General features: G+C 35.3%; 1 protein-coding gene across 1 annotated transcript in view; it reads left to right on the top strand.

Annotated features, from left to right (window-relative positions):
* KLHL1 (kelch like family member 1) overlaps window positions 1-18,715 on the top strand; it is a 529,220-nt gene that overhangs the window by 352,660 nt on the left and 157,845 nt on the right. The window contains exon 6 of the mRNA XM_019971873.2: window positions 17,328-17,514. Within this exon, the coding sequence (XP_019827432.2) occupies window positions 17,328-17,514 (187 nt within the window). The remainder of the gene's footprint in view (window positions 1-17,327; window positions 17,515-18,715) is intronic.

Genomic DNA, 18,715 nt, shown 5'->3' with positions numbered 1-18,715 from the left:
ATATTTATGTCTGAATGTGAGAGTTGGACCATAAGGAAGGGTGAACACTGAAGAATTGATACTTCCAAATTGTGGTGCTGAAAAAGACTCTTGAGAGTCCGTTGGACAGCAAGGAGATCCAACCAGTCCATCCTAAAGGAAATCAGTCCTGAATATTCACTGGAAGGACTGGTGCTGAAGCTGAAACTCCAATACTTTGGCCACCTAATGCAAAGAACTGACTCATCTGAAAAGACCCTGATGCTGGGAAAGACTGAAGGTGGGAGGAGAAGGGAATGACAGAGGATGAGATGGTTGGATGACATCACAGACTCAATGGACATGAGTTTGAGCAAACTCCATGAGATAGCACAGAATGGAAGAGCTTGGTGTGGTACAGTCCATGAGGTCCCAGAAAGTCAGAGACTGAACAACAACAACAAAGAGGCAAGATAACTAGAGTTCTTTGGACAAGGTACCAGGGGCACAGAAGATGAGGTCAGCAGTGACCAGAAAGTGATAATATAGGTCTTGAAGTGAATCATACATACTTTAAATTTTAATTAATAAGAAAGATACTGTAGGATTTTAAGTGAAGAACACACATGCATTATAATTTTTTCTTAATTTTTATTATGGAAACTTTCCAATGGATTCAAAAGTAGAGAGTAATTAGATCTTTAAAGGACTGCTCTAGTTAATGTCTGAAAAATAAATATATAGTAGAGAAATAGTCAATATTCCAGCATGAGTTAAAATTCATTGATGATGATTCTTATGATAAGGTATTAATAAAGGCACTACTTACAAAGATGTGGCCAGTTTTGAAGAAATGACCAAGGAATATTGAGGACTCAGAGGCCTTGAATTATAGGGATGATGGAAGAAACCTTATTACAAAGTCCAGAGTGACTGGGGCTATGGCAGAGAGGCTCCCCTACTTTAACTTTCCTCATAAAGAGATAGCCACACCACACAGGAAGTAGAGAAGACATGTTCTCATCTTTGCTTCCACCTTTCTGCTTGTAAATCCCATTGGTTGGACCCAAACGAGAGCAAGTCCAAAAGGAGCAAGGAGATATATTTTTAGAGGGTTCAGTAATTTAAGGAACTGAAAAGGGCATAATAATGCAAAATGAATAATGGGAAAGAAAATGAGAAATAATCAACACTAAGGTGGAAACCTGGAAGCAGATTTACTAGTTAGAAGGAATTAAAATACTCCAGGTGATGATGGTGAGAGACTGTCCCAGGATGGTAGTAGTGAATATATTCAGGATCTATTTTTAAGCTCAAATTAAAAGTATTGTCCTGTGGATTTGAAAGGTAGAATGAGAGAATGCAATGGTATGTTCGGGTTATATGTTTATATAACTTCAGATATAAGGATTAAGGTGAGTGGATGGATGAATGGGTAGATGAGTGAAATAGAAATAAAGATGAGAGAAAAGAGATGGGGGAGAGGTGGAGGAGGTGTGTTTTATAAAGAATAACATCTCAGTACACAAGATGTTATACATGCTTTTCTTTCATTCCTCTGGTCTATGAGTTTTCTTAGTGAAACATCTTTCATTCTTTTTCATGCCTGGCAATGAGGTATCTATCGTTATGGATTCAGTTAAGGAAGACCTACCATTGTAAATATTTCTTTACCACATAGCTACTGACTCATTGCATCTTCCTGTTTCCTAGAGTATTTTGTTTCTATATCTGTTAGTAACCTTTTACTAAAGAGTTTTAAAGAGTTTAGTTATATTGTTAGTGCTGCATTTCTTTTTCTTTGTAAATTATGATATCTTTCAGTTCAGAAAATAATTCTATTTATGATTATGTTCCTAAGACAGAGTCTCTAAAACAGTATGAGCATGATGAGTGTTTATTGCATCAGTTAATTAAATGGCCTCTCCTGGATGTCAGAAGCAATCATTTTAACTCACATTTCTACAAAGAGAGAAGTCATTTAATTTTTATAACTGATGTCATCTTGTTTTTAAGCTTCTGTTCCTCCTGATGGCAGAATAATTTATACTTAGTATTTAGAAAGGCTAAAAGATGATATGGTTCATAACTACAACTTTCAGGTGACTATTCAGTAAATTGGAAGTTTAAAGTTCTTGTTGGGGGCAGTGTCTTCCCTCTCACGGGGTCTCACACCAATCTTCTTCCTTCCATTGATGGTGCCTGTTGAAGGAGGATGATTACATTTCTTTACAATGATAGAGATGCTTCTTTTCACCCACCGTGGTCTGGGTCCTGATGGATTTTAAACTTTCAAATATACGATAGAGTGTTATTAACTATAGTCACCATGCTTTACATTACATTCTTTTACTAATTGTAAGTTTTAATTATATCCTTACTGCTGCTGCTACTAAGTTGCTTCAGTCGTGTCTGACTCTGTGTGACCCCATAGATGGTAGCGCACCGGGCTCCCCCGTCCCTGGGATTCTCCAGGAAATAACACTGGAGTGGGTTGCCATTTCCTTCTCCAATGCATGAAAGTGAAAAGTGAAAGTGAAGACTCTCAGTCGTGTTCGACTCTTAGCAACCCCATAGACTGCAGCCTACCAGGCTCCTCGGTCCATGGGATTTTCCAGGAAAGAGTACTGGAGTGGGTTGCCATTTCCTTCTCCTCTTACTGCTACAAGGACTTATTTATTTCATAACTGGAAGCTTGTACCTTTTGATCACCTTCATCCATGTCTCCACCTTCCCCTGTGCCTTGGAAACCACCATAAGTAACTTGGACCTATGCATTCATTTCTTGTTTGTTTGTGTGTTATTTAGACTTATATATAATTGGGATCATACAGTACATCTCTTTTTTCTCCATCTGACTTATTTCTCTAAACCTAATGCTCTCAAGGTCCATCCATTTGTCATAAATAGCAGAGTTTTCTTCTTTTTTAAGGCTGTATGTATGTAAGCATACACATTTGTTGTTGCTCAGTCACTCAGTCATATATGATTCTTCACAGCCCCATGGACTGCAGCACACAAGGCCTCCCTGTCCCTCACCATCTCCTGGAGTTTGTCCAAGTTCGTGTCTATTGCATTGGTGATGCCAAACAGCCATCTCATCCTCTGATGCCCTCTTCACCTTCTGCCTTCAATCCTTCCCAGCATCAGGGTCTTTTCTAACGAGTCAACTATTCCCATCAGGTGACCAAAATATTGAAGTTTCAGACTCAGCATCAGTCCTTCCAATGAGTATTCAGGGTTGATTTCCTTTAAGATTAACTAGTTTGATCTCTTTGTCCAAGGGACTCTCAAGTCTTCTCTGGCACCACAGTTCAAAGGTATCAATTCTTTGGTGTTCAGCCTTCTTTATGGTCCAACTCTCACATCCATATGTGACCACTGGAAAGACCATAGCCTTCACTATATGGACCTTTAGTCAGCAAAGTGATCTATTTGCTTTTCAACACACTGTCTAGGGTTCCTGCCCGAAGCAACTATCTTCTGATTTCATGGTGGCAGTTACCATCTGCAGTGATTTTAGAGTCCAATAAGAGAAAATCTGTTACTACTTCCACTTTTTTCCCTTCTATTTGATACAAAATGATGGAGCCAGATGTCATGATTTAAGTTTTTTTTTTTTTTTTTAATATTAGTTTTAAACCAGCTTTTTCGCTCTCCTCCTTCACCTTCATCAAGAGATTCTTTAGTTCCTCTTCACTCTCTGCTGTAAGATTGGTATTATCCACATATCTGAGGTTGTTATTTCTTCCACCAATTTTGATTCCAGATTTTAACTCATCCTGCCTGGTATTTCTCATGATGTGCTCAGTGTATAAGTTAAATAAACAGGGTGACAACAAATAGCCTTGTACTCCTTTCTCAATCATGCACCAATCAGTTCTCCCATACAGAGATGTAACTGTTGCTTCTTTACCCACATACAAGTTTCTCAGGAGACAGGTTATGTGGTCTGGTATTCCCATCTCTTTAAGAGTTTCCACAGTTTGTTATGATCCACACAGACAAAGGCTTATCAATGAAACAGTGGTAGATGCTTTTACAGAATTCCCTTGCTTTCTCTATGATCCAGTGAATGTTGGCAATTTGATTTCTGGTTCCTTTGCCTTTTCTAAACCCAGCTGGGCATCTGGGATTTCTTGGTTCATGTCATGTTGCAGCCTAGCATGCAAGATTTTGAGCATGAGCTTACTAGCATGGGAGATGAGTGCAATTGTCCACTGGTTTGAGCATTCTTTAGTACTCCCCTTCTTGGTCACTGGGATTACGATTGACCTTTTCCAGTCCTGTGTCCACTGCTGGGTTTTCCGGATTTGCTGACATATTGAGTGCAGCACTTTGGTAGTAGCATCTCTTAGGATTTTAAATAGCTCTACTGGAATTCCATCACATCCACTAGCTCTACTGACAGCAGTGCTTCCTGCTGTCACACTTGACTTCACACTCCAGAATGTCTGGGTCTGGATGGCTGACCACACCATTGTGCTTATCAGGTTCATTTGGATCTTTTTGTATAGTTCTTCTATGTATTCTTTCCATCTCTTCTTGATCTCTTCTGCTTCTACTAGGTCTACCATTTCTGTCCTTTGTTGTGCTCATCTTTGGGAGAAATGTTCCCTTGATTTTTTCAATTTTCCTGAAGAGATCTTTAGTCTTTCCCTTTATGTTATTTTCCTCTGTTTCTTTGCACTGTTCATTGAAGAAGGTCTTCTTGTCTCTTCTTGCTGTTGTTCGGCAATGTTTGGTGTGGCTATGGGTTCATAGTCTCTGAAGCAAAGAATTCACTCCAGGACCAAAGGAACACAGTTGCTAATGTCTTTGCAGCAGAGTAACAGTTTTATTTAGAGTTAAGAAGTAACCAGAAGAGGGTAGGGAGAGTCCTATCTTCAGCCTTTAAGACATCTTATTATATACTTTTTGACCTGTTACTAAAAATAACTATTGTATAGGATTGCACAGTTAACATTAGGTCAGTTTGTTTCCCTTAGATCTTGTGAGGAAGTTTGGTCTTCCTAACAATATCAAGGAGCCTGTTCCTATGGCACCTTTATTATCAATTAACCAGTTTCCCAGTCTTGCTTCTGTTGTGGGTAATTGGCCATAAATTCCAAACAGCCATCAGTTCCAAAACATGCGTGACTATGTGACTAGGCCCATGGAAACTCCCTATCAACCTGCCTAAGGCATGTTATCAATATTTTCTGGAACTCTGCATTTAGTTGAGTTTGAGTATGCTCTGGGAGTTCATGATGGACAGGGTAGCCTGGCGTACTGCAGTCCATGGAGTCACAAAGAGTCGGACATGACTGAGTGACTGAACTGAACTGAACTGAACTGAAACTTTCCCTTTCTCCCTTGCTTTTTGCTTCTCTTCTTTCTTCATCTATTTGTAAAGCCTCTTCAGATAACCACTTTGCCTTCTTCCTTTTCTTTTCCTTTGAGATGGACTTGTTCACTGCCTGCTGTACAAAGTTACGGACTTATGTCCATAGTTCTTCAGGTCCATTGTTTACTAGGTCTAATTCCTTGAATCTACTCCTCACATCTATTGCATATTCATAGGGGATTTAAGTCATAACTGGCTGGCATAATGGTTTTCCCCACTTTTGTTAATTTGGGCCTGTATTATTTGCTGTGAAAAGCTGATGATCTGAGTCACAGTCAGCACCAGGTCTTGCTTTTGTTGACTGTATACAGCTTCTCCATCTTTGGCTACAAATACTGTAATCAATTTGATTTCTGTATTGACCATTTGGTGATGTTCATGTGTAACGTTGCCTCTTGTGTTGTTGAAAAGGGTGTTTTCTATGACTGGTGCAGTCTCTTGGCAGAATTCAGAGGATGAGCAAAAGGTGATATATATATGTGGGTTTTCCTAGGTGGCTAAGGGGTAAAGAATCTGCCTGCCAATGCAAGAGACACAGACACAGGTTCAATCCCTGAGTCAGAAAGATCCCCTGGAGGAGGATATGGCTACTGGCTCCAATATTCTTGCTTGAGAAATCCCATAGACAGAGGAGGCGGGCTACAGTCCACGTAATTGCAAAAGAGTCAGACATGATTTAGTGACTAAAGGACAACAGCAATATATCTCACCTTTTTCTCATCCATTCATCTATCAATGATGCTTATGTTTCTCCTATTTCTTGGCTATTGTAGATAATGCTGCAATGAAAATGTGGGTGCTGATATTTTTTCAAGTTAGTGTTTTCACTTCATTTGGAAAAATGCCCAGAAGTAGAATTGCTAAACCTGGTGAATATCACTTTAAACAATTCTCTTCCAGCATGTATCTACACATTAAAATGATTAATGTAACTTTTTGTAATGACATGCCACTGTCATTCAAGTCCCAGAGGATTATCTGTAAAAAGCAGAAGAGTAGATAGTCTAATGATTACTGTTTTGAAAAAGTCAGTGAAGTCGCTCAGTCGTGTTCAACTCTTCGTGACCCCATGGATTGCAGCCTACCAGGCTTCTCCGACCGTGGGATTTTCCAGGCAAGAGTACTGGAGTGGGGTGGCATTTCCTTCTCCAATGCATGAAAGTGAAAAGTGAAAGTGAAGTCGCTCAGTCGTGTCCAACCCTCAGCGACCCCATGGACTGCAGCCTTCCAGGCTCCTCTGTCCATGGGATTTTCCAACCAACTGAAAATTAGACTGTTAGATAAAAAATTTCAGCTTAATACACTTGCTTAACTGTAAATACTGGAAAATAATTGCCATATGCTCCATTATATTATATGCTGCTGCTAAGTCGCTTCAGTAGTGTCCGACTCTGTGCGACCCCATAGATGGCCTCCTACCAGGCTCCTCTGTCCCTGGGATTCTCCAGGCAAGAACACTGGAGTGGGTTGCCATTTCCTTCTCCAATGCATGAAAGTGAAAAGTGAAAGTGAAGTTGCTCAGTCGTGTCCAACTCTTAGCAACCTCATGGATTGCAGCCTACCAGGCTCCTCTGCCCATGAGATTTTCCAGGAAAGAGTACTGGAGTGGGGTGCCATTGCCTTCTCTGATTATATTATGTAATATATTATAAATTATAGTATAGGTTCAGTTCGGTTCAGTTCAGTCACTCAGTCATGTCCAATTCTTTGCGACCCCATGAATCTCAGCACACCAAGCCTCCCTGTCCATCACCAACTCGTGGGGTTCACCCAGACTCACATCCATCGAGTCAGTGATGCCATCTAGCCATCCCATCCTCTGTCATCCCCTTCTCCTCCTGCCCCCAATCCCTCCCAGCATCAGAGTCTTTTCCAATGAGTCAACTCGTCGCATGAGATGGCCAAAGTATTGGAGTTTCAGCTTTAGCATCATTCCTTCCAAAGAAATCTCAGGACTGATCTTCCGAATGGACTGGTTGGATCTCCTTGCAGTCCAAGGGACTCTCAGGATTCTTCTCCAACACCACAGTTCAAAAGCATCAATTCTTCAGCACTCATCTTTCTTCACAGTCCAACTCTCACGTCCATATATGACCACTGGAAAAACCATAGCCTTGATTAGATGGACCTTTGTTGGCAAAGTAATGTCTCTGCTTTTCAATATGCTATCTAGGTTGGTCATAACTTTTCTTCCAAGGAGTAAGCGTCTCTTAATTTCATGGCTGCAGTGACCATCTGCAGTGATTTTGGAGCCCCAAAAAATAAAGTCTGACACTGTTTCCACTGTTTCCCCATCTATTTCCCATGAAGTGATGGGACCAGATGCCATGATCTTCGTTTTCTGAATGTTGAGCTTTAAGCCAACTTTTTCACTCTCCTCTTTCGCCTTCATCATTATAATACAAATTCTATTATAAATTGTTAGGGAGTGATATATTACTTTATATACCAAATGTCTGGCATAGTATTTGACACAGTTCAGTTATTTTAATACCTTTAGTAGTAAGATTAATAAGCATCTATCTTCCCTATCCCTGAAGTTTGTTCAGTCAGAATGTTTGAACCACTCATTTCATACCTAAACTTTAGAAACTCTACAGACAGAGTGTATACACAGTGGAATTAGCTGTACTTGGGAGAATTATTTAAATCCCTTATTGACTTGCAAGATGCATCCACCTTGATGTTTTCACAGGGACTTATTTCACTGATGATGATCAAAAGAGGTATGTTAGGCTTTGATCAGAGCAAATCTAAAGAAAGCTGGGAATCTGCAAATATGCTGTGATTAAAATTCTTTCTCCATCTTCTCTTAGTGAAATGAGGAAAGTAAAATACTGACTGCTATCTTATAATTAGTGTGAGAGAAAGTAAGAAAGGTTCTTATTTAAAGAAAATTGAGTTAGGGCTAGCACAAAACAAAAATGTAATACTAGGCTCCTGTTATTATTGAAATTGGGGGATCCAGTTTTCCAGACAATAAATGAATGCAGTCTCTTCAGTTGCTTATGGTAATGTGTAGGCCAACCTGCTGCAATAGCCCTGTCAAGGAAGGCTATTTGAGAATAACCCTTACACTTAGTGGACTGCACTTTTTGGCTATGGTTAGTCTGTGTTACCTCTTCAGTCAGAGAAATTTCTTATTAGAAAGTTTACAGACTTCCAGGATAACACTGAAGATCACAATTATTTTTTTCAGGAGCATTCTACTTAACATAGAACTGTTTGGAATCAGATGATTTTAGTAACTTGTCAAGGTAGAAGGTTGGTCAAGGTATGATAAGCTTGAACTAGGTACTTGAATTACATTAGGAAATACTTTCAGTTGTATGAAATTAAAACAAGATAGCAAGACAATACATTTTGAGTATATATATTTTAGGACAGTATGTGAGAGTAGCATGAATTCTGTATATAATTGCTTGTACCATATACAACAATTGAAATTATGAATCATTCTCAGAAATTCAGAAAAGAACTAATAAGACTGTCAACCAGTAAAATGACTTTTGGGAAGGAAAGAGAATAGTTAAATAGAAGGGTTTTAGGCAATATTACAATAATGTACATTATCTGATGATGCTGTGGATGTGGAGTTGACTGAGAAAATAAGAAACTTTGCTAAATAGAATTACCAGTGGATCTACTATCACAGACAGGAAGAAAAATTTTAGGAGTATTTATTAATTGATACCATAGTTTCCAAATTAGTTGGAATCAGATTAAATAGAAGTGGCTTAAAACTTAAGTATAGATACAAAAATACATACCTTGTACCACCAATGAAAAGTAGAAGACATAAGCCAAATACAGGTGTGAAAATGATAATAAGAAAGAGCAAGTTCAGATATAAATGTATGATTTGAATTATCAATGGAACATTCAAGTTATGCTTCTTAATTGAGTCAAAATGACCTTACCATAACGTCCAAGATCCCAAATTATTTGTGTAATAGAATTCTACTATTAACCATGATTGGAAAGAGGGCTTCCCTGGCAGCTAAGTTGGAAAAGAATCTGCCTGCAATGCAGTTCAGTTCCTGGGTGGACAAGATCTGGTTGAGAAGGGATAGGCTACCCACTGTAGCATTCTTGGGTATCCCTCATGGTTCAGCTGGTAAAGAATCCACCTGCAATGAGGGAGACCTGGGTTGGGAAGATTCCCTGGAGAAGGGAACAGCTACCCACTCCAGTATTCTGGCCTGGAGAATTCCATGGGGTCAAAAGAGTCAGACACGACTGAGTGACTTTCATTTTTATGACTGGAAATAAGCATGGATCTGGAATAAGTTATTTAGAAATATATGTTAGGTTGGTTGATAAGCAAAGATATTTCTGAAAGACAGTAAGTATTTATGAAGAGGATTAACATGCAAGTAATTTGAGATGTGATAGTGAATATATTTTTGCCTTTGTGCTGTATATTTTCAAGTTTCAGTACTGAAGATATTTTTTTAATTAATTAATAGATACTCTTAATTATAGTAAATTATCAATCACTTAAATAGTTATTGAAGAGTTCGTAGGAGCTTTTAACCTGTTAATCATACCTGAGAAGAGATGCCACACATTTTTCTTGATTTTCTATAAGTTTATGAATCAGTATGACTATGAAGCCTTTAATCAACTACACAGATGGAAATTGATTAAAGTCTAATATGACCAATTAAAAACAAATTGTGTCAACTGTGGCCTGAGTAATTAGGTAAATCCTTGTGGAAGTAATAGGACTTAAGCTAGATTCTGAAGACTGAGTAATATTTTAATGAAAGCATCAGAGGTAAAGGCATTATATCACTGCTTTCTAAAGCCATAATATATTCAGATGAGAGGAAGAGATCAGAAGAACTAAATTATGAAATACAGAATAATGTGCACTAAGTTATTAGAGAAAGTGGCTGAATAGCTAGAATGTAGTTATATTGTAAAATTTATGGCTTGCTAGTCTGAGGCTATTGAATAATGTCTTCCAAACAATAAGAAATTAAAGCAGGTTTTGAAAATAACCTAGATATGAGTAAATTAATGACGATGTTCTAAGGGGTGGGGAGAAGGGTAGGCTTGAGTAGAATAGATTAGTGATAAGAGAAGCTGCAGGTATCCAGGATCTGGATTATAGCACCTGGCACAAAACATGCGCTACATAAATAGGTGCGAACTACTTACTAAATGAATGTATGAATGACTCCAAGGTCTGAAGCCTACATAGGATGCAATAAAAATTTTCAGGATGAAAGCATAGTGCATGCAGGACACAGGATTGCTTCTTTGAGCCTTAGAAACACTGACCTTGCAAACCACCTTAGAAATGCAAATCCATGTTAAATAAATGCAAGTTAATAATAAATTATGAATGCATGAAATCTATTTTAACTTATCACTAATAGGAACTATCATTTGAGTTAATTTTTATGAGCTCTGCTTCTTTTGATTATGTCATTATTCTTGTCTATTTGTACTGTCAGCTTAGCCAATTACTTTTCATCTTAAAGCAATCAAATATTTCTGTGTTCAGAATAGAATTAATGAAATTGCTTCTCATTTTGTAAATGGTTTCTTCCAAATACTTGAGCAGGAATCATTCAAATGTATCATTTGGATATATCAGATGTAAGTTTTAGCATGTTGGTAATTTGTGTTTTCATTGTGACATGATAGCACTGAAAGAGAACATAAAAAGTTCTGTCTACTTTCCTCACTTAATTAAAAATAAAAATAACATCCTCACATTTTATTCAGAATCATTGGTGTGTCAGTAGAAAGAACTAGAAGATATTTCATTTTCTTAAAATTTCATGATTCTATTGTTAAAATTCTTTTCATCTAATGTTAATGGGATTTTAGGTGAAACATGTGGGTCTGGCTGCTTATATAGATGAGTTTTTTTTAGGCTGCAGGCAGATGTTCTGGCCACGGTTGATCTCATTTTCTTGCACAAGCTTAGGCTGTTTCAGTCACAAGCAGATACTGAAGTAATTAATGAAGGACTGCAAAAATCAGTGAAACAATGTTTGAGCCTGGTTGTCCATTTTCCTCTCTCTCTCTTTTTGAAAATCTATCAAATAGGTTGGAAATATATAGAAAACTTCTCTAGGCATGAAACAACTTATGGTTTCCCTTGGGAGGTGGGACAGCCCTATCTATGAGCTCTCCTATGAATCCTGTTTATTTATTGTGATGTCACAAAGTTCTGTGATAAATAAAGTCTCTCCTTTGACCAGCACTTTCCACTCACTGTTAAAGAGGCTCAAGGCTCAAGGTCACTCTCAGTGTGACTGCTATATCATTGTTTCCTTGTAGAATATCTTAGATAAATAAACCACATAAAATTTTTTAAAAAAAAGTATTTTATTTGCATCCCCTATTTATAAGACATTGAAGTAAAAATAATTTTCTTGTAGTTTAGGGAATATGATAATATTTTATCACTTATTTATTTTGTCAAGCAGAAAACTTGAAAGACCATGTATGAAGCTGTCATTTGTTCTGTAGGGACTGTCACTTCTAATAGGAATTAACTTTGTTTCATAGTTTCAAATTTTGTGAGTTGATTATTTTAGCACAACACCTAATGGCAAAGTGAGTTTCAAGTACTGTGAAATAATATGAGATATATAAAATTTTGTCACTCATGAATGTAAGAAAATTCATAACTTTGACAGCCCAAGGATATAGTCTTAAAAGACTTAATACATTCTTTGGTCCACAATAAGTGCAAATTTATCTTTCTTTGTGTATTCAACATTGCATTCCATTTTCCAATGGATCTTTAGTCAGATATAAGGTACAGAAAGGTGTATTTGCAATGTTTTCTACAGATTCTGTTGGTTACTGTGCTTTTCAATACAATGTTACTCTTACTTAAAGAACACCTTTTAATATAGTTGTATTTACTTCCAGCCACTAACATTTTAGAAAAGTGTTGCTATAATTTATATTTCTCTAATATTTTTATTTTATATTTTAAGAAGTCTAGATATAATGCATATTTCTGTAATGTAGATATTTTATGATTTACTGAAAAATTAAAGTTGTATGCTCTCTGTGTAATAAAAGTAGGTTGTACAGCACAAATAATTTGTGCATTTGATTTTGTTTGCTTATGATGAAATGTTGGGTCTTCCCTCATAGCTCAGAAGAACCTGCCTGCAATTCAGGAAACCCAGGTTTAATTTCTGGGTTGGGAAGATCCCCTGGAGAAGGCATCGACAACCCACTCCAGTATTTTTCGCTGTAGAATCCCATGGACAGAGGAGCCTGGCAGGCTACAGTCCATGGGTTTCAAGAGCCAGCTAGGACTTAACAACTAAGCCATCACCATGATGAGATGTTACAAAGTTACAATTTAAGGGAGCACTCATACTTGCAAGTTATTGCAGAGAATCATGACAAAGATTCTAGCCAAGAGGGTATTTTCTTTGAAACATTAAGTTATAAGCTATACAGAAATAAGACAATTTTTTAAAAATATTTTCTTCTTTAGAGGTTGGAAAAACAGTGCAAATCTAGATACTTGAATAATACATTTCATTTTAATGGAGTAATATTTTCAGAATCATAATTTCTAATTTATGGAAAGCATTTGAAATAAATTCATATAAATAATTTTGGAAAATGCAGTTTGAGTTAGTATCTATGTATAAGATGTAGATTAAAATATATTACATATTTTTATATTGCTAAATATGAGATTCAATTTCTTAAATCTTAATAAATTATATTTTAATAACAAATGTAATGGTCATTTGAAAGAAATATTGTTTTAATAACCATTTCTTTTTTGTTTTTTCATAATTAAAGTCTGTGATAAAGTAAGTGAAACTTTGAGCAGAGAAAAATAAAGCAATAATGTTTTAATATAAGAATTGTAGTGAGCATCTTTATTCTAATTAAAAGTTTATAGCATTTCTGGTAACTGGAACTTTCTGAGTTACTATTGAGTACTCTAGCTTTAATGAATACATTATTCTAGTTTTTAATATTAATCAATTCTGAGTATCATGCATGAGGTTTGCCTGGATGTTTATTAATCCAGTTATCTTCTGCAGCTATAGGGTTACGTTACAACTTACTGGTTATTATGCTATGCTAAGTCACTTCAGTCGTGTCCAACTCTGTGCGACCCCATAGACGGCAGCCCAACAGGCTCCCCCATCCCTGGGATTCTCCAGGCAAGAATACTGGAGTGGGTTGCCATTTCCTTCTCCAATGCATGAAAGTGAAAAGTGAAAGTGAAGTCGCTCAGTCGTGTCTGACCCTCAGCGACCCCATGGACTGCAGCCCTCCAGGCTCCTCCATCCATGGGATTTTCCAGGCAAGGGTACTGGAGTGGGGTGCCTTACTGGTTATTATTTACTCACAAAGGAAAATGACAAAGATTATAGAGAGATAGATCATATTTGCAAAGTAGCTGCCTAGCTGATGAGGATCTTTGGATGGAACAACCTCTTAGTATTTCACACAATGTTAATTATTAATATACCCTATGCTATCCTTCATATTAAGTCAGGATGTTTTTATTTCTGGCATATCTTTTACATAATAACATATTCTAAAACATTATTTTGTACATAGTGGGATTTTCTTTTTTTTCTTGAGATTTATACACAATTAATTTAAAAGGACATAGCTATTGGTTACCTTAAGTGTAAGAACATACTAACAGTAAAGATATTGATAAAGTTCCAAGGATATTTTTTTGTAAACTAAATTATATTATGCTATCTTTGACCGGAAATAGTATTTGTATATAATATCCTAAGAATAAACTCTGATTTATAGATAATTACTGTACAAATTCTGGTGTATAAACATGAGTGTGTTTCAAAGTAGTAGACAATTATTGAAACATTGATATATTTTTCTAAATGGGACAGAGCAAAAGAAATGTCAGAGTAGTTTAAGTTTCTCAAAAATTTAAAAATACAAAAAAGTAACTTCTATTGCATAGGGAGGACCAAAATTTGTGTTAGTCTTTGATCATTTCAGAAAATCTAAAAATAGCTCAAGTTTAGGAAACAGATTAACTACCTATTACTCTCAATTTGGACCTGAGTTTGGAATGGAATAATCCTAAAAACTGTTGTCATGGAATATGAAATAGAGACCCAAGTGATATAGTACCCATATGCAAGAAATATTTACAAGTTACAGTTTGAAACAGTTTGAAAACAGTACAGTGATTAAGAAGAATTTAACTTCTTTCAAAATAAAGAATGTTGTCAACTGGTTGAGTACACCAAAGTTAAGAAATTTTACAGAATGATTTGTTAATAAAATGGAAAATATCATTTAAATACAGAATATCTTGGTCATTTTTTAGAAATAAAGTACAAATTTTAAGTTTATTTTGTATATCTTTCAGGTCATGTTTGTTTGTTGTTGTTTTTCTTTCCCTTTTGGACTTGCTATGGGCTGATATTTATTTAAAGAAACAAGAAAAACAGGAATATTTTCTTCAAAAGGCCAGAGTTAAATAAACCATGTGCTTCCTGAGAAAGGCTTTCTCACTTTTATATCATTTAGAACATTTTAGTTCATCAGATTAGACAGTTTACACTTGGAGGTGGAACCGAGAAACAAAACAGGGAGATGTTGGTAGATGTAATTAGTGCCAGAGCAAACTTGCCAGCCTCATGATGGGATGAAGGGTGTCCAGGGAAGTGTCAGTCCTTCTTACTCAGGAGCCCTAGAACATGTGGCCTGGAAAGTTGGAGAGAGAATGAAGCAGAGGTGCATTAAACCAAAACCAACTTTACTCTCTTTCTAACAGCTGATCTTTTTGCCAGGCCCTCTGTGTAAAGCTTTTAAATCTGTTGGCTTCATCTCTATTTCGAACCATTTGTGATATGTGCAGATAGGTGAGGACTTTGGGCATTGAAGAGATCTGGAGAAGTCAGTCTGTAAATAAAAATTTGAAATTTAAGACAAGCCTTACTCAAAACCAGTGGGTAACCACACATGCAGTGAGATCTAGAGAGTCTGAGATCTAAGTTCTAGCTATAAGGAGTTCCTTTTCTTTTTATTTTTAATTGACATTTGGGGGTTTTGTTTGTGTGTGTGTGTGTGTGTGTGTGAGTGTGTGTGTGTTTTATATTGGAGTATAATCAACTAACAATGTTGTTTGTTTCAGGTGCACAGCAAAGCGAATCAATTATAAATATATAGGTATTCTTTTTCAAGTTCTAGGACATACTTCGAAATAAATAGTATATAATATGTTTTTATGGATATATCTATCAACATTAAGAAATTCATTTCCCATTTGAAATTATTACTTGAAAGTATTTTAAACCTAGGCACTCAGAGTTGACTGTCCTCTGAAACTCCATTTTTACAGAATTCCTTTCATTTTCTTTTATAATTTTTTTTTAATTTATAAAAATTTTGAAATAAATCTTATATACTTTGCATGTGTATTTAGAAATAGATACATATTTAGTTATTCAAGTAGATGATAAGGTCAGTGCTTTTACCTTCAACTTTATCATCAATGTATATATCATCTTATTGAATTCTAAAAATTATAACAATTCCCTTAAGCAAACAAATGAGTTTGTTCCTGGTTTTTCATGGATTGACTCCTTGCCAGGAAAGAAAAATCTTTTTCCTTTCTGTTGGGCTCTGCTATTGTCCCAGAGAAAGAATTGCCCCTCTATTTCCCCAAATCTATTTCATTAATGTTTCTATTTATTAATATTTTATAAGTAAAATAGTAGTCCCTTAAGAAACATGTAGGAAGGCAACAAAGTTTTAGTATATAAGACAAAAAGTACAAGCAAGACTCTAATTAAACATCTTCCAAAGCACCTAGTAACTCTAATACTTTTTTTTTTAACTTCATAGCATCTTTTTTTAAATTGGAGAATAATCAAGTAACTGATATGTTTTTGTGTTCTCTCTTATACTTCAAACAGTAATTTATTTATTGCAGTAGTTAAATAAATTTATTTGATTATGGTTCAAATCAATTTCTAAATTATATGTTGTCATCATTTATTAACTTATTCACTCAGTAAACATTTATGTACCAATGTGGTACAGTGTCTTACCAATGAGAAGAAAAGGTCAGTGAGTCAATGTTAATGTTTCTACTTATAAATTTTCTAAATCCATGCAACATATTTAACTCTCTTGAAATAAAATAGGTTTCATGAACAAAAAAAGAGAATACGATACTGAAAGAGTCAAGGAAAAAGAAAATGCAAAGAAGGGCAGAGAAAGAAGAAAGTAAAAGATATTTTCGATATATTCAAAAAAATGTACAGAAAAAGAATTTGTGGAGATGATAACATTTCATAGTTAAAAAAAAAAGGAATAATATAAAATTCTGGTCTCCCTCAGGTGCTGGATTTTTGGTAATTTTTATTTATTTATTTCAGTTTCACTATTGGAAACTATTACTTTGCCTGAAGTAAAGTTTTTCAATGGTTTGCATAATTAAAAAGGTGTTATGAGTATAATTTTCTATTTTTATTGAATTGTTTTAATTTGAAAGGGATTAAAACTATGCTTGAACATATTAAATTATTATATCTTTTAAAACTTTAAAAGCTTTAAAGTGGCTTGGAATACATTAAAGTATGTGACTATTTATGATAGGTTTGTTAGGGCTTAATTTGTTGCAGAATTTTCTTTTTAATCTACTTTACCAGAAATGTTTATGGCCAAAAAGGCAACTATATTTGATTTATGAACAGATTTTATAAAAAGGAAATGAAACTGAAAATTGATATTTAGAAGTTTCTTTGTACTCTGAATGGCAAAATAATAATAAATAATATGGAATCAAAAATAATATCTTTTCTGTTTTTCTTAGCCATGCATTTAACTCATATTTATTTCTCAATGTAATCAATTCTTATTATATTTTTCATCCCTGTCAGTAGAAGGGCAATATCAAATCTACTAAGCTTCTAATTTTCTAATTAGATATGCTCATACTATAAAAACCATTATTAACATATATGTGTATTATTCACAGATATTGGCAGACCTAGAAAACCATGCATTATTTAAGAATGATCTGGAATGTCAAAAGCTGATTCTAGAAGCAATGAAGTACCATCTGTTGCCAGAAAGAAGAACTTTAATGCAAAGTCCAAGAACTAAACCTAGAAAATCTACAGTCGGAACTCTGTATGCTGTGGGAGGAATGGATAACAATAAAGGTATTTAGTGCCAGATCTTTAATAATAGTCACCTGGTATCATACCATAACATGAATTTACTATTGTAATTTGTGTAATAACAACAAACTTCACAGAAACTTAGCTTTATTCATTAAAATTTTAGATTTAGGAAAATATTTTGATGCCTCATTTTTCCTTTTTTTTCAATCTGTAGTTACTGCTTCTTTTTCTTTTTCATCTTTAAATCTTTTATCTCTTTGCATTATGTACAAGATTTCATATAAAATTTTAAAAAAATTGAAAGCACTTACAAAACACAGACCAAATGATTTGTTGGATATCTTGAAAAATGTATTTCTATTCTAAGTAAGTATATTTATATTCTAGTCTAAGTAAAGTAAAATGTATTTCTATTTCTAAATGCAATGTGTCAGCCCTATGCTTGCTGAGAGTAACATTTATGTAATAGAGAGTCTCTGCTTTTGAAGAATTTAGAACCTCTTACAGAACAGAGGGCTTCCCAGGTAGCACGGTGGTTAAGAACCTGCCTGCCAATGCAGGAGACATAAGAAAATTGGTTTCCATTTCTGGGTTAGGAAGATCCCCTGAAGGAGGGCATGGTAACTCACTCCAATATTCTGCCTGAAGAATCCTGGGCCAGAGGAGCTTGGTGGGCTACCATTCATAGCGTTGCAAAAAGTCAGACATGACTGGTGACACCACAGACACATGCACAGAAGCCGAAAAAAATAGACAATTATCAATGAGGGTACTGACTTGGCAGGTATTATTTTTAAGTTTAATTTTCTTTTTTTTTTTCCACATGAAATATTTTTTCCATTTCTTAAAACAAAAGCAGGTACACTTTATAGTAAGTCTCAGATTTGATAAATGGGCAGTGATTTTGTACACGTATATAAAAATTTAAGTTCAAATTTATAATATTTGCTTTTAAAGAACACTGCATTCTACAGAAAGAATGCCCATATAAGATCAATTCCATTTGTACCTCTGCACATATCATTTAAAAATAAAAACAGAAAGAACAGTGATTAAATCAGGCAAGCCTGTGGCTAAGATTAAACAGTAAACAATTATCAATATAAAAATTAACATTAATATAAAAATCATTATCCTATTAATTAGCCAAAAGACATGGCTAATTTAAATTTAAAAATTTAGTGACTTTAAATACAATTGCCATAGCATAAAGTAGTATGAATACAGGGAGTGCACTGAG

This window comes from Bos indicus, chromosome 12, assembly GCF_029378745.1.
Source record: "Bos indicus isolate NIAB-ARS_2022 breed Sahiwal x Tharparkar chromosome 12, NIAB-ARS_B.indTharparkar_mat_pri_1.0, whole genome shotgun sequence".
Lineage (NCBI taxonomy): Eukaryota > Metazoa > Chordata > Mammalia > Artiodactyla > Bovidae > Bos > Bos indicus.
Note: the sequence above shows the minus strand (reverse complement) of the source record. Positions and strands in the feature narration are given on the sequence as shown.